This window comes from Scardinius erythrophthalmus, assembly GCF_964197995.2.
Source record: "Scardinius erythrophthalmus genome assembly, chromosome: 3".
Classification (NCBI taxonomy): Eukaryota; Metazoa; Chordata; class Actinopteri; order Cypriniformes; family Leuciscidae; genus Scardinius; species Scardinius erythrophthalmus.
Window position 1 is genome coordinate 43,839,756 of NC_138223.1, and position 17,671 is coordinate 43,857,426.

A 17,671-nucleotide genomic window follows, 5' to 3' on the forward strand; every position below is an offset into this window, starting at 1 on the left:
TTATTTGCATTTTGTTGATTCTTTTTTTTATTTTATGTAGCATCTCAGAAATGGCACAACAATATGTTGATCCTGTGCTCCTGTAGGTTGCTAGTCGTCCGTTATCATGCTCTATGGAGGGAGAACGAGAGCTGTGTGTGGAGTCGCCCATGGACGACGTCCGGACCGCCGTACTGGGTCTGCTAGACATACTGCAGGTATGCAACACCTCGTCGTTCGATCAGAGTAATCACGAATCTTCTCCGTAGCAGTTCCAGTGATTGTGTCTCTACGCTTCTCTAGAGTAAACTGTACAGTCTGCCCGCCAGTCACGCCAGTCGAGTGTTCGAGCTGCTGATTTCTCATCTGCAGCTTCACTATAAGAACAAATACTGCAGTGCCATGGGGAGCTCCATACGGCTGAAGGTCAGACTTTTGACTTGAGTTAGTAAAGCAGCAACTAACAACTCATAGAAACACCTCGACTTCAGAAAAAGTAGAAGTGTCGTTTTCTCTCGTTGTTTCTGTGTCAGGTCTTTGATTTCTTATTGATGATGAGGGCGGACTCTCTTCATCGCCTGGGTGTTCCCAATAAAGATGGAGTCCTGAGATTCAGCCCATATTGTCACTGTGACGTGGGGTAAGAACACAAACGCGCGTTGTCTTTGCCGTTTTCTCACACACACTTATTAAAGAGGATATTTACTGGAGTTATTATTACTTTTAAATGAATGTATTTATTTAAATTAATTATTACAATTACATTAAGTATAAATAGTTAAGGAGAATGGTCAGATTTATTATTAAATGTAAATAAAGTATAAATGTATTTTAAAATTAACTTAAAATGTATTATTCAATTTAAATACAATATAAATGTATTTATAAAATTAAATTAAGTATAAACCTTTAAGGAGGGTATTTAGATTATTTAAAAATTAATAATAACTTTAGTCAAAGTGTAAATGTTTTTAAATGTAGCATTACATTTAAATTAAATTAAAATATATTATTAAATTAAAATATATCATTACATTTAAATGAAGTATTCATTTATGTAAATGTGTTTAAATGCGCATTAAGTATAAATTATTAAGGAGGATATTCAGATTTATTATTCAATTTAAAGTATACATTTTAAATTATTAAAACTACATTAGGTATAAATAATTAATGACAATATTCAGATGTATTAATTAAAGTATAAATGTATTTTAACATATTTTTTAAATCCAATTAAAATGTATTATTATATTGAAATAAAATACATTTATTTAAATGTATTTGTACAATTAAATGAAGTATAAAATATTTAGGGTGGTGTTTAGACTAACTAAAGTTATTATTAATTTTTAAATATAGTGTAAATGGTTTTTAAATTTATCAGTACATTTAAATGAAATGAAAATGTATTATAAGATTTAAATGAAGTATACATTTATTTAACTTAATTATTAAAATTAAATTAAAATGTATTATTAAATTAAGTATACACTTATTTAAATGTATTATTAATTCATTATTTATTGTTAAAATAAATTATTAAGGAGGATATTCAGGTTGACTATTACATTTAAATAAAGTATAAATGTATTTAAAATTATTTATAAAATTAAATTAAGTAAATTATTAAAGAGAGTATTTAGAAGTTATCTAAAGTTATCATTATTGATAAATAGTTAAACATTTTTTTATTTATTAAATTCAAATTACATAAACTATTAAATGTAAATGAAGTATACATTTATTTAAATGTATTATTAAAATTAAATGAAGTATAAATTATTAGGGAGGGACATTCAGGTTGATCAAATGTCTGGTTTTCAGTGAGTCGGAGAAGAGAGTGTCCGATAAGAAGCCGGCAGGAACGGTGTCTCCTCCGACAGGGAGTCCCACTCCAGCCGCTCCGCCCTCATCCATTCGCACAGCGTATCTGCCCTACAACCTGGCCTTCAACGTGCTGCTCCAGTGCCTGAAGATGGTACACACACAAACACACACACAGCTGAGATATTCCTCCACAAAAAATACAGGTTTAATACTATTGCAACATATATTTTTCGGGGGAAAATTAGCACCTGAATGTAAGTTGCACCTGGTAAAGATTGCACAGATAAGTCACATTATATTACTATATTAAACACACTAAATAAAACCTATGTATATGAATGTATATTCACATTTTGCATGTGTGTATACCATCATAAACGGCTAGTAGCAGCACTGTTACACAGTGCCGATCATGTGTGTGTTTGGCGTGTAGGAGACTGACTGGAAGGTTCTGAAGCTGGTTCTGGATAAGATGTCGTGCACAATCCAGTATAAAGTCTTGATATTGTCGTCTCCGTGCAGCATCGATCATCTGTGCTCGACTCTTTGTTCAATGGTACTGTACACACGCTTGCAAAACTTCAACACTTACAGTAACTAAATGTAATGAACCCAATGGGAACTAGTTGATTTGAGAGAGTGTGTTTGTTTGCAGGTCACGGACCGGCTAATATCGGAGCGTTTGAAGAAGACTCCCGATGGATTCTCCCTCACGGATGTTCAGCTGGCTGTGGTTCCTGTCCTCACTGCCCTCACCTCCTACCACAGCTACCTAGAACAGTCCCGACAGGTGACACACACACACACACACACACACACACACACACACACACACACACACACACACACACACACACACACACACACACACACACACACACACACACACCCTGAACTTGCTGTCTAAATGACAACACACCATACAGTATATTATTAGTTTATAGTTCGGATATAAACACTGATATCTACGTAATAATCAAAATAGAGCAAATCACCTTTTTGAAGTAACTTGGCAAGGTCACGGGTTCGATTCCCATGGAAAGCAAGAACTGCTAAGAATGTAAATGTGTACCTTGAAATGAAATGTAAGTCGCTTTGGATAAAAGCGTCTACCAAATGCATAAATGTAAATGTAAATACCAGTGTTATCAATTACATCGTTACACCAGTAGGTGGCGACAAGTGACTGTTAAAAGTGTATTTGTCATTGAATCATTAACTCAAGAGATTCATTCAAAAACGCTGATTCATCCAGTAATGAAACAAATGAAGTCTTTATGAGTGAGTCATTGAATCATTCATTCAACCCCGAATTTTTTATTTATTTTTTTATTCAGAATAATTAATTATCAATTTATCCAGAATCGTGCAGCTCTACAATAGTCTATTTTTTTTTTTATAAAAAGCTAATTATCAGTGCTTTAAACTATCGTTAACATAAACTGAAACTATTAAAAACATTTATGTTCATTGAAATAAAATAAATGTTAATAAGGATATGAAATAAAAATACTAATATTTTAAGTAATTTCCAAGACCACATTCAGTTGAAATACTAAAAGTACTAAAACTAAGTATAAATAAACTGAAACTGATATAAAAATGATAAAAACAAATTAGAATATTAAAAAAGGAAGCTATTAAATTCGACAAAACACACAGCAAATTTACTAAAACTTAAACTAATATTAAACTGAAAATGGAAAATACAAAAATAAAAACATATGGAGAAAAAAAAAAAAAAAATAGAAATATAGATATATAAGTGAATGTATTAGGAAAATAAATAATAGGTGACATGATAAAACAAATCAAATAATTTATTTTATTTTATTTTATTTCTTTTATTTATGTATTATTTTTAACTTTTATTTATTATTTCTAAATATTAATTAATACTATTTTTATATTATTAAAATAACACTGCCACAAACTAAAACAAACCCTAATAAAACATTATTTGCTGTATTTATGAATAATTTTTAATAATGAAGTTGTCTCCAGATGAAGGTTTTGTCAGATCTAGCAATTTTAAATGTAATCTAAATGTATTGAAATGCAATAACTTTTTTGTATTAGTATATTTAAATTAAATATGAATTTATTCACATTTATTATGACATAGAAATGAAGTACAAGTGTATTACTCAGTTCTGAGTTGATCTTCAGAGCGAATGGTTCAGTTTTTAATGCACATCTAGGACTGATTTGTTGAAGGTGTCCCCTGTGTGTCTGTCTCAGAGGGAGCTGGTTCAGTGTTTGGAGAAAGGCCTGATTTACCGCTGCGCTAAGCAGTGTGTGGTGGCTCTGACCATGTGCACCGTGGAGATGCCTGACATCATGATCAAACTCCTGCCCGCCCTCATCGTCAAGCTCACACACATCTCTGCCACCGTGGCCATGGCGTCGCCCATGCTGGAGTTCCTGTCCAGTGAGCGCAAGCCTTTCTTTCTTAATCCCGCCCATTCTCACCCTCTGACCAATCAGAATATAGTATAGCCTGTCTTTTTCGTCTGCAGCGTTGGTGCGGCTCCCGCGTCTGTATGCTAACTTCGTAGCTGAGCAGTACGTTAGCGTGTTTGCCATATCCCTGCCGTACACCAACCCTTCAAAGTGAGTATCATCATACACAGATTTGACCAGATCCATAAGGGTCATTTATAACGTTACAAAAGATTTCTATGTCCCATAAATGCTGTCAAATTAGTGATTTCTGAAGGATCATGTGACACTGAAGACTGTAGTAATGATGCTGAAAATTCAGCTTTGATCACAGGAATAAATGACATTTTAACACACATTCACATAGAAAATTTCACAATATTACTGTTTTTACTGTATTTTTAATCAAATAAATGCAGCCTCGGTCAGCGTTAGAGTATTTAAAAGGCAGAATGATCTCAAACGACATGTATTTTAGTAGTGTTCTTGTTTTTCTTCCACTCTCTGTAGGTTTAATCAGTACATAGTGTCTCTAGCCCATCATGTGATCGCCATGTGGTTCATACGCTGCAGGCTGCCGTTCAGGAAAGATTTCGTCCAGTACATCACCAAGGTGGGTGGTGGGACTTCTGTGCTCATGTGTTCACAGTTTGAACGATCGGTTTGTGTTGACTTGTTGTTTTTGTGTCATTAGGGTCTCCGCTCAAACGCTCTTCTGCCGTTCGATGACACACACGAGCAGAGCAGCTTCAGAGCGCGCAGCACCAGCCTGAACGAGAGACCCAAGAGGTACACACACACACACACACACACACACACACACACACACACACACACACACACACTCACACACACTCACGATCATGTACGGCCGCATTAGGTTTCGCCGTTGGACTCAGTCATTCAGGTGCCTCATTGGTTCATTTTTTGATGGTAGTGGCGTGGTTTCTGGCTTTATGTGTCTGATTACGTCAGAACATCAGTTGTCACGCGACTCACGGATGCTAGTTTGACTCGTCTCTTTCTCTCTGTCTTTTCTTATCGGTTTCTTATCTTTCTCCCTTTCTCTCATCATCTGTCGAAGCGGTGACTATCAGATCAAAACCATTGACACATTCATTTATGAAAGAGTGTTTCTTCAACTGCGGACATTTTATGTCCCAGGGATTGATTTTTATCCAGACTAATAGATTTTGACTATTTTTACATGAAGGTCACATTAAAACTGTTCTGGAGTTGTTGTTTTTTAGCAATACTTTTTAGTTTTGATACTTTTGTGCATTTCAATCTTAAAATAAAAAAATAATAAAAATAATCTAAGCTAAGATAAATAAATAAATAAATATATATATGTATGCTTGGTCAGTGTCTTTTCCAAAAATGTTCTATTTCTAACACATAATACATTCAATTAGTACGTTTAAAAAGTTTGTGTTCATGGAGTTTAATTTCTAAAAGGACTTGAAATGGCCATAGTTGAAGAAACACCTGAATATAAAGTACACACAGCTCTAAATCTTGTGCTGATGTTTAATGAGCCATGGTCCCATCCTGTAATACTCTGCTCAGAATTACTAGATGATGTCTAACAAAGGGACCAATAAACTAGAGGTTAACAGTCCCGTGTGGATTTGAACTCAATCATATTCATATTTTTTTTTTTACATTAAGCAGACTCTTTTCTACTTCATTCATTCTCTGTCTCCCCTTTTCTTCATTTCACTTAATTGGATTTAAAAACCGAAAGTATCTCATAAACCATTTTAATTTAACAGGAAATTTCCATGCTAATGACTTAATAAACCATTGTAACCAGGATATCTGGTGCAGCAATCAATGCATTGTAATTATTGTAACAACAAGAGAGTTTTCCCAGGCTTACCACTAATAAAGTCCATGATCAACTATGTCCAGAGCCACAAAACCATCTAATCTCATTGTCATGACAAATTCCAGGTTATTTTTCAGTGTTTTTATTGTTTTCCTGTCCTGTGTCTTGTCCTGACACTGAAGCTGGAACTTTGAATTACAAGCCTGAAAGAGAGAAAGATCAACCAATGCGTTAACATGCACAAGAATATTCAGAAATGAATGAGAACTTGGTCATATTATGATTATGTAGGATTCATGTAACACACAATAACCTGATTTCCATCACCATATTAAGACCGTATTATAGTCTCTATACATTTCTGTAAATATATGAATACTTATTCTTGTATTTATCAGACTTTTGGGTCATGTAAGCATCTTATTCAGAATATCAATCATAACTGAACATTTGTTTATATTTGTACATGTTCACACAAAGGTAATTCTGGGGGGAAAATGTAAACTATTGATGAGACGTTTTCGAGTGAGGAGATTTTTTTTTATTACTTGCATTTTTCAAACATCATAACCTACATTTTGTTAATAACATGAATAAGTAATCATTCAAAAGTCGATAAAAGTACTGCACAGAATTGTTTAAATTCAGCGTAATAAATGACAAGAGTTTTTTACAAAATTTTATAATTTACTGCTTACATTATGTTGATAGAAAAACTTGTGCGATTACGTTTCGATAAAAAGCAAACAATTATATAAAAAAAAGCTAATTAAATAAATAACTTTCAAATCATATAAAAATAAAACGCTTACTAAAAAGATTCAATATTTTATTCGTTTACCTGCATCAGAGAACTGTGAAAATGCATATGTGCTGTTAAATTATTGAAAGAACATATATTTTAGGTCAAAGGCTGGAGAAAAGGTTTATGAATCTGAAAATTATGTGCATGTAAATGTATTTCAAAAATATATTTTTAAAAGCCATGCAGGCATCACATTCTCCATTCCAGCTTCTAGTTTCACTTCATCCCGTCATTCATCTGTGTGTTTATTTGCTGTATTAATTCACGCACATACACATGACCATATCACTGTTTTCCTGTTGCTATTAATTTCCATTATAATGATCATTGCAGTGTCTTGAGTGCTTTTTTTCTTCTCCTGTACCAGTATGTTTGTGCTCTCTGATGAGTTTATCCCTTGTTTTCTCCAACTCTTTCATTCTTTTGGTAGAATGCTGACAGTATATTGCTTACTTTATGCCTTGTCATGTGTCTGTTGATCTTTTATATGCTGTTTCTCCTTCCAGTTTTCCGTTTCCTCCTCTGTTATTGTTTCGTTTTATTAAATGTCGTCCCTGTTTTCTGGTTCTCAGTGTGCACTGCTGACCAAGTTACTTTGTTTTCCTTTCACTTCCTTATTTGACCCCTCCCCCCCCTCCTCTGATTGGGTGTGGTTTGGGGGTGTGCCGACACCTCGGATCCGCCACCTGTGATTGGTCGCTGGCCACTTTCGTGACACTCCACAACCAATCGCACTCCCCCATCCACCCATGCCGACGTTGTTAAAATATGCCTCAAATTCCCCCCAACTCTCCTTGGTCACGACCTTACCCTGACGCACACCTGACCTCGTTTGCCCTTGGGCAGTTTGCGGACGACCAAAGTGGCGAAGCAAGGCCCCAGCGCAAACTCTCCCGTTAAAGACCTGAAAGATCTGTCGGCCATGGACGCCTTCCGCTCCCGAAGCATCAGTGTGTCCGAGCATGCGGTGCGCAGGTAGAGCATCTTTGGTAACATCAGCAACCGATTTATATCCCTACTTTTCCTTTTCTGTATGCAGGGACGGTGGGCGGGGCTTGGGCATTGGGGGCGGGCGATGCGGGGTGGGCGTGGTCATCTGGTTTGGGCTAATTCTGATTGGGCAGGAAAGGGTGCATGCTGGAGGAGGGTTTTGTCTTTTTCTTTCGTGTCATTGGTGGTAACGTTGACTGCATGCGCTGAGCCTGGCCACTGACTTGCGTGCACCTGTTTTGGTTTGAACCTAACCCCGTTTAGTATTTGCTTTTATTGTGCTGTTTGTGATGGTGTTCATTTGAATGTTTTTTTTATTTATTATTATTATCATGAACAAATGGTGGTATCACGGAGGCCCTAAAGGGATATGATGAGAAGAAAAAAATGAAATGGGAGGAAAAGTGATATTTCAATGCTTTTGCAATATTTCGCAAAACTTTTGCGTTCGCCCGAGAAGCTTCGTGTTTACTCTCAAAACTTTTGTTTTCCATCAAGAAAAGTTGCATTCACTCACAAAATGTTTTGTTCTCTCGCAAACTTTTTCGTTCCCCTGAGAAACTTTGCATTCAGTCGCAAAACTTTTACTTTTTCACGCAAAACTTTTGCGTTTACTCGCAAAACTTTTACGTTCTCTTGCAAAACTTTTACGTTCTCTTGCAAAACTTTTGTTTTCCCCCAAGAACAGTTGCATTCACTCACAAATCATTTTTCGTTTTTTCAAAATCGTTTATGTTCTCCTGCAAATCTTTGTATTCACTCACAAAATATTTACGTTCCCTCACAAAAAAGTTTTAGGTTCTCTCACAAAACTTTCGTTCCCCTGAGAAACTTTGCGTTCAATCGCAAATCTTTTACTTTTTCACGCAAAATTTTTGCGTTCCCCTGACAAACTTTGGTATTCACTCACAAAGCATTAACCTCACAAAAACTTTTATGTTCTCTCGCAAAACTTTGCATTTCTTTGCAGAAACTTTGTGTTCAATCGCGAAACTTTTACGTTCTCTCGCAAATCTTTTGTGTTTCTCTCAGAAACTTTGCGTTCGATCGCAAAACTTTTACTTTCTCGCGCAAAACTTTTGCGTTCGCCCGAGAAGCTTCACGTTTACTCACAAAAAACGTTTATGCTCTCTAACAAAACTTTTTCGTTCCCCTGAGAAACTTTGTGTTCAATCGCAAAACTTTTGCGTTCTAGCGCAAAACTTTTGTGTTCACCCGAGATGCTTCACGTTTACTCGCAAAACCTTTACATTCTCTTGCAAATCTTTTGCGTTTCCCTGAGAAACTTTGCGTTCGAACGCAAAACAAAAGCTTCACATTTACTCACAAAAACGTAATGCTCTCTAGCAAAACTTTTGCGTTCCACTGAGAAAATGTGTTAATCCGCAAAACGGATGTCATGGAAATTATACGAGGTGAGAGGAAAAACTCTTTTGCTAGTGAACGCAGTTTGTCGGGGAACACAGTATTTCTGTGAGACGATGCAGAAGTGTTACGAGCGAGCGCACAAGCATTGAAATATAGCATTTCTTCCCACCTGTTTTTTCCCCCTTCTCCATGTCCCTTCAAGGGCTTCATACTGTACACAGGAAGCATGCGAGATTGAAAAAGCGAAAGTAGGTGGACAGTCACACAATCTAGCGTCAAGCTTTTCTGTCTTTGCTGTTTGTTAAACGAAATGATCTGCAGAAATTCAGCTCCCAAACACTAGGGGGCACACTCAACTTTTTCAGCCTGCCGCCTGTTTTAACCTTCACTTATTCACATCATATTCACACTCTCTGTACACATGATCCAGGTAAGTATCCATCCATGCCTCATCAAAGTGCATTTTGAACCATGAACATGAAACGCTGCAAACACACTGAAAATGCTACACTGACGCCCTCTTCAAATGCTGTTCCTCCATGTTTTGTTTTTCACCCGATAAATTTTTTTTATAAAAAAAAAAAAAGATTTTTTAGCACTTATGGAAATTCTGTTCATGTCATTTCAAACCCATATGAAACACATTTGTGGTTTTTCCACTCAACACCCTGGACATCATAAGCCTCATACTCATTTGCATACATTTAAATATGAAGTCTGACCTCCTCCTGCTGCTCAATAACTCATTAACACATAACCAGCAGAGGGCAGCGTAGCATCAGAAGAGATTTACACCAACAGGCGGAGGGAGAGAGACTGGCAGTAATAAACCCCGAACGTCTGTGTTTTAGTAACCCAGTGCATCTAATTACCATAAAATCTATTAATTCAGCGTCTACAAGTTAAAGGGTGGTAGAGAATAGAAAGTCCTTTAATAACAAGCTCAGGGATTTCATACGGCATATTTGTTTTATTATTTAGATTACCCTGTCATTGCTTTGCTAAGTATTTCTGTGCCGAGGGGTTTTGTTTGGATCATTCCAAGGTTGCTCTTTATGAGTTAATGACATTTTTGGCAAGCTATTTATGCTGGAATGGATCTAAATCACAAGCCTGAGCTGAAAGTCAACATGAAGAAACTGTACCGCTTCAGTTTCATAAATCAACTGGGAAATGAAACTTTTTCTCTTTTCCCCCTCTAAATGAATCAAATATTAATTGCTGACTAGATATCCAGTGAAGAAATGAATATGCTCTGAACGCATTTATATTCAGCCGTCATCGCTTATTGCATCAATAGAGTAAAATTATTATTATCATCTACTCCACACTCATCAACAATCATCCGACTGCCGCTAATAGGGATGATGGAGGGGCTTGATGAGCAGTGAAATGTTTTCAGTGTGTGACACAGCAGTGAAAATATGTTTATGTTGGAATTTGTGCCTTTTGGAAAAGATCAACGTGCTTAGAGAATATCATGATATCAATGGAAGGGTTTGATATTATGATCAGCTGTGCTGGACGCCCAGGATTCAGAGACTTGATGGAGATTTCATGTTAAGTTAAGATAAATTTGACAGGTTCTTATCTTGGTTTTATTTGAGTTCTCTTTATCTGGAAAATTCATGCATTTACTATGCAAACAGATATGCTAATAATTTGGACATTAAAGCATTATAGGTCAACTCTGAGATGAGGCGTCCACTTCAGCTGGACACAAACTGGGACACTCTCTCTCTCTCTCTCTCTCTCTCTCTCTCTCTCTCTCTCTCTCTCTCTCTCTCTCTCTCTCTCTCTCTCTCTCTCTCTCTCTCTCTCTCTCTCTCTCTCTCTCTCTCTCTCTCTCTCTCTCTCTCTCTCTCTCTCTCTCTCTCTCTCTCTCTCTCTCTCTCTCTCTCTCTCTCTCTCCCTCTCCCTCTCCCTCTCTCCCTCTCTCTCTGTGTGTGTGTGTGTGTGTATGCGTATGCGTATGCGTGCTGGATGAGCTGTTTATGGACGCTCCAGTGATTTGCAATGGTGCGCTGGTTAAGGCTTAGACGGGTACACCAGAAGGTTGTCGGATCGATTCCGGTGAGGAAAAAGTCAATTGTGCCCTCGTGCAAAAGCAGCCGAAGGAATGTTCTAGACTCTTATCGACAGCGTTTGTCAGTTACTACGGAAAATAGCATTGACTCTTCCACCAGGTTGTGTTTGTTTACATCAACACATTTACAGTGGAAGTCAACAGGGGTCATTCACTTTTAGGGCTTAAATGCTTGAATTTTAATTTTTTCTGTACATAATGTTTGGCTATTTAAGCTGTAAACTGTGTAAAGTATGACGCGAAAGTTATTGTTTAGTGGTTTTACGAGGTCATGACAAGGAAAGTAAGTGATTCCAGCACACTAATCTCATGTTAAAATATCTGATGTGAATGTTAAGTCTTTATTACCTTAAATGTATTACTTTTCCCTGTTCACTTCTATTGTACGTGCATTACAGTAACCGTGAAAAGCTGATTTAAAGCCTCCGTCCTTCATGAAGTTAGTTCAACTGCCTAAAAATGTGCATTTCATTTGCTGGAAATTACCTTTAAAAATGTGCACAGTCAAGTTTGAGATAAAATTATGTATTAATTTATTTTAGAGAATTATTTTGAAAAAAAAAATGCACACACACACAAGTAAATAAAAATATGTTATACTTAAAATAATTAAAATATGTGTATATATAATTTACTTCATATTAAGATGTAATTATTATTTACTTATAAAATAATAATGTAAAATAATATATATGTATATTTCTTAATATATTTAAAATAATAAAAATATTATTGACTATATTAAAATATAATTATTACGTACACATTTTTTATTTGATTATAAAGTATGTTATTTTACTTTATATTCAAGTATAATTATTTACTTTATAATCTAATAAAGACAATTAAAGGTAAATGCAAAATAAACAAAAATATTAATATTTTAATAAGTAATTTTTAAAATAAATGCATAATAAATAAATAATAGATAATAAATAAATGTTTAATTTTTTGTTGTTGCTAATGCTGTCTTTATTCAGTAGGATAGTGGAGAGGTGACATTTCATTGCACACAAGAGATAAACTGGGTCACAACCTTATCAGTGTGAAATATTGGCATTCAAGTCCAGGTCGCTGAAGGTGAAGTTCACGGTGTCGTTCTGTGGTGTGTGTGTGTGTTTCATTCTCCACATAGAATATAGTTTTTATTTTGATAGACATTCTGTTGGTTTATAAAAGAGTGACATCAGATGTCATCAGAGGACATCACGCTGAAACTCCTTTATTTTGTTGAGCGCGTTTGTCGCCTCTAACGCCCACATGTACTCATATCCGTCCTTGTTGGACTGTTGGTGATAAATGGCTGCTGTTTATTCCTCGCCAGTATTTCACACACACACACACACACACACACACACACACACACACACACACACACGTCAAGTTTGTGATTTCTGGATGAGTTGTTCACCTGTGCCTGATGTAAAAGTCAAAAGCGCTTTAGCTCAAAGGTGTGTCGTGTGTGTTGTCTCAGTGTATGGAGATGATTTGGACTCGGTTGATTTCCCCTGGGATGCGGTTGCCGTGGTTACAGAAAGGCAGGATGCTGATGGCGGCCTTAGATTAATGTGATCGTCTAGATAATGTGTGTGTGTTTGTGTGTGTGTGTGGCAGCTGAACGTGTCTGGTGTGGTTTTGTCTGGCTATGCCCTCTCTCTCTCTCTCTCTTACTCAAAGTTTGTCCCTTTAACAGACCCAGTTTTGTGTCACTTTAGAGAGAAATAGAAAGGACTTCAACTAAACAAAATGAATAAAGGAATCGTTCACCCAAAAATTAAAGTTCTTTAAAAAATTCATGCATATTAAAAAAAACACACAACACGATTGGTCAATGCACAATGGTGTAAAGCGCGAATGAGATTTACAGTGAATAATTAATTCAATTTGGGTCTGTTCCTTGCAAAAATTTCCATATATATATTCTGGAGACTTTGAATATAGTGCGAGAGTCATATGGGCCACTTTTAGGAAACTTTAAACGTTTTATGACAGTTTTGGAGCTCATTTTTTGTTCTTGTCAAGAAATAAAGCCATGTGGTTTTAGAATGACATGAGAGTGAAAGTGTTATTTTAGTATTATTTATATACTATTTTAGTATTAATATTTTGAATGAGCTTTTATTTTTATATTTTCAGTTTTCATTTTAAATTGAAATAAAGTTTAAGTAATTTTTGTTAAGTAGTTTATAGTTTTTTCTATTTCTGTCAGTGCTGTCAAATCGATGAATTGGTTTGTATAATTTATAAGTACACACACACATATTTACAAACTTTTAGGTTAGATGCGATTAATCAATTTGACCGCACTAACTTCTATATAAATCTATTTTTAAATCAGTTTTATTTTTTAATAGAATTTTTATTTCTTTAACTTTAATCATTTTATTTCAGTTAGTTAGCCAAGGCAACATTTCTAATTTAAATATCATTTTTTCCCACCTACATATGTATATATAGTTTCAATTAACGATTGAAATAAAATGACTCTTATTATTCTCAGGTTTAGATGACACTGCCGAGTGAGTAATTCTTTGGGTGAACTATTCCTTTAAGCAAAGATGAAGAAACATAATGTCTCTAATTTGATTCATGGGAGTGTGAGTTTGTGTTTTAACTGCATGTGTGTGTGTGTGTTTTCAGTGGGTCACTCCAGCTTCAATCACCATCTGAATCTGATTCATTACTCTCGCTTCACACGGTGTCCTAAACAGCCGTGACTCCATTTGCAATCATGACAAGCAAAAAAGACGGTGTAGCTCCGCCCACAGTGATGTCATAATCGGAATCAAATGAATCAGAACTGGAATCAGTCAGTTCCGCTGGCATCATGTCTGGTTAGGACACTGTGTTAGAGAGCGAGCAATGACTTCACTAGCACCAGTGTGAGCTGGTTGTGAATCTGACCTCTGACCCCTGACCCCCGTCCTGTGCAGGATGCAGACGTCCACCACCACCTGCAGCCTGGGCTCGGCCGACGAGAACGCGGTGATGCAGGCCGACGACGCGCTGAAGACGGTCCACCTGGAGCTGACCGAGACCTGCCTGGACATGATGGCCCGATACGTCTTCTCCAACTTCTCTGCGCTGCCCAAGAGGTGCCCAGCTACACTTCACAGTCATCTTACATTTACTGCACTAATTTAATCACATTAGTATTTATCAGGTCAATCAATCACAATTAAATGTGTCAATCATTTAATATCAGTTGGATATCAGTGTTTGATGAGAAACACCATTAAGTGAAGATAATTAAATTTGTTACATTATCATGTTAGATGAAAGCGTTGAATGATAAAGCATAAGTAATTGTGTTTTTTTTATCGTGTGTATATATTATGTTATTTAAAAAATATATATATTTTGCTCTAAATTAACACATTAAATTAAGTAACTATTATCTAATTGTAAATTTTTGTTTTATCAGGTTTAAAAAAAAGAATTAATAATAATAATTTCCCTAATTAATTTCCTATTTCCCTAAACTGAAACTGATTAACTGTTAATTTTCTAGCACTTTTTAAAAAACATTTATTTAAATTGAATAATTTTGAAATGTAATGCGTAATAATAATAGTATTATTAATAATAATTGCTCCACTTTAAACTGACACATTTAGTATTTGTTCATTTTTATTGTTTCAAATAAATATAAAATAAAAGGAGAAATATTTACCTACCTTAAACTTAAATAAAGAATTAGTGTACATTTGTTTAAAATATATGTTAAAAATATTAAAAACAACTACTTCAAACTGAAACAATAAAATGTTTATTTCTAGAAGTCAGTATTCATGTTTGTATGGCAAGATAATCTCACTGGCCAATTACTTGGGTATAATCTTTTAGCTCATGCATCAATGCACCAAAAGCTATTTTACCGTCTGACTATAAACTAAAGGGATTGTAATTTCTTTCATTTGTAACTCGCTTTGAAACAAAGTGTCTGCTAAATGAATGCATTGAAGATACACACAGAGCTGCTGCTGCTGTCTCTGCTTTTTCTTCTTCTTTTGTTTCAGGCTAGTTTACACACTTTTAGGTAGAGCCGTAATTGCTTGACCTTCATCCTTTTGTGCGCTTTCTATTTGCAGACCTTCAAATAGAATTTATTTTTCATCTGGGCTGAAGCAGACGGGCTGAACGCTGCATTGATCCACCTTTTGTTCCAGAGCAAACTTATTTCTCAGTCAGTCTTACAATAGTTGTTTTGCTCTCTATGTGAATATTCAAATCGACCGACATCCTCATTCGGCCGGTTGTTTTGGAAAGTGTAGCATCTACTTTTAGCGTGAGAACAGCAAACTCTTGTCATAGATGAATGTGGAAGAGCATCTCCAGTGTCTTGTGGCCGTGTGTGACGCTAAATAAAGATGAGTAATGGACTTTACAAAATCTCTCTCTCTCAGGTCTCCCATTGCCGATTTCCTGTTATCCGGTGGACCCAGTATGACTTGGCTGGTTGGGAATAAGTTAGTCACTATAACAACCAGTGGCGGCTCGCGAACCCAAGCTCTTCTCGGTCTGGACATGGCAGAGAGACCCGGAGGAGGAGAAATGACCAGGTTACAAACATTTAACTCTTTCCCCGCCAGCATTTAAAAAAAAAAAAGTTGACAGCCGCCGCCAGCATTTTTGATCATTTCTACAAAATTTTCATGGCCCCCAGAATATTTTGTTGTATGAATATCTGAACATGCAATATATAAAACGAAACAACAGAACCTCTGCTTTAAAACTAAAAAATGTTTTATTCTAGCTTCATGCATTCTTTTTTTTTTATCAACTCTTGAATGTGGGTAAAATGTGTTTTTTTATTAAAAAAAAGTCAAATTTTGAGCAAAAAGCTGAGAAAATCAAATTTTTCGCAGACTACATCCAGATCAGATTCAGAACGATGATCAAAACACAGTTGGAGTAGATCGAGTTCATCAACACCCCTAATGCTTCACAGTCCTGTAGCTCGTCCTGGGTTGACATTTCACTCAGTAAATTTAGGCAGTTTTGATTTATATTCTGTTTAATGTTGATGATCACGTTATTTTACATATGCATATGATTACATATGGGGTCGCTCATTTTTTGCGTCTTCTTTGCATGTGTTTTGATCAGGAGATTCAGTTCTCTTTCAGAAGATGTGTAATAGCGGCCCCCACCGTATAAGGAAAACCAATAGCCTCATATGACAGTGTTTACTGGTCTGAGTCTCGTAAGAGAGAGTCTAAAGATGGGAATGTGAGTGGAAAATATAAAAACATATCCATATATGAATGTTCTGCAGGTCGGACCCGTCACTCCACACGCGGCAGACGAAAGAAGCTCCGGCTATACTAGAGTCACAGTCCGGCCAGCAGATCAACACCACCACTCGCACACGAGTCCGCTCCATATCAGGTGCCAATGTTCACATCCTCTGCACCCGCATCCAATTAAATGGGCCATATCCTTTATGCTTTAAGGTTTTCTTGCTCCAAAGAGTTGTCATGATCAATTTCCACATTCTGACCCATTAAGTAAATAGTTAGTTTGCTACTGTACCTTTAAGACCTCTATATATGGATTACTTCTTTCATTACTGTCTTACCGTCCATATGAAACCATTAGTAGTTCCTTAGCCAAGTATAATGGAACCGAAACTGTTTGGTTACCAACATTCTTCAAAACATTTTCTTTTACGTTCCACAGAACAGAGAAAGCCATACAGGTTTGGAATGATATTAAGATGAGCCAACAATTACTTTTACAACCCTATTTACTTTCTTAAAGGGACAGTTCACTCAAAAAGTTTCTGTCATCATTTACTCGCCCGTGCTTACCATTTATTTCCAGTTTTGTTAAATTTTCTTTTCAAAAGAGACAAAAACACAACAAAATTACTAAAACTTTAAAGGGATAGTTCACCAAAAAACTTAAATCCTGTCATCATGTAAAGATAAAAAAGTTTGCAGACAAACTTTAAGTTGGCTTGCGCCTAGCCGGAAAGTTTGAAGTAGTTTTAAAAGCTCGACATTTGAAGGATTTCAGTTTGTAATCATTTTAAGTTTTAGTTTAGTAGTTTTAAAAGCCGGATGGGTGGGTGGATGGATGGGTAGATAGATAGATGGATGGATGGATGGATGGATGGATGGATGGATGGATGGATGGGTAGATAGATGGATGGATGGGTAGATGGATGGGTAGATGGATGGATGGATGGGTGATGATGGATGGATGGATGGATGGATGGATGGATGGATGGATGGATGGATGGATGGATGGATGGATGGATGGATGGATGGATGGATAGGTGGATGGATGGATGGGTAGATAGATGGATGGATGGGTAGATGGATGGGTAGGTGGA

General features: G+C 36.1%; 1 protein-coding gene across 4 annotated transcripts in view; it reads left to right on the plus strand.

The window, feature by feature from the left end:
* The window catches only part of tsc2 (TSC complex subunit 2), a 51,294-nt gene that overhangs the window by 9,822 nt on the left and 23,801 nt on the right, over positions 1–17,671 (plus strand). For 2 of the 4 annotated variants that reach the window (XM_081361513.1, XM_081361514.1), the window contains exons 16-29: positions 87–197; positions 283–405; positions 513–619; positions 1,807–1,960; positions 2,243–2,365; positions 2,465–2,599; positions 4,051–4,240; positions 4,329–4,422; positions 4,762–4,864; positions 4,946–5,040; positions 7,734–7,862; positions 14,265–14,426; positions 15,738–15,893; positions 16,610–16,722. In XM_081361513.1, coding sequence (XP_081217639.1) covers positions 87–197; positions 283–405; positions 513–619; positions 1,807–1,960; positions 2,243–2,365; positions 2,465–2,599; positions 4,051–4,240; positions 4,329–4,422; positions 4,762–4,864; positions 4,946–5,040; positions 7,734–7,862; positions 14,265–14,426; positions 15,738–15,893; positions 16,610–16,722 — 1,795 coding nt within the window. The remainder of the gene's footprint in view (positions 1–86; positions 198–282; positions 406–512; positions 620–1,806; positions 1,961–2,242; positions 2,366–2,464; positions 2,600–4,050; positions 4,241–4,328; positions 4,423–4,761; positions 4,865–4,945; positions 5,041–7,733; positions 7,863–14,264; positions 14,427–15,737; positions 15,894–16,609; positions 16,723–17,671) is intronic. The other 2 variants (XM_081361515.1, XM_081361516.1) reach the window with 1 other exon arrangement.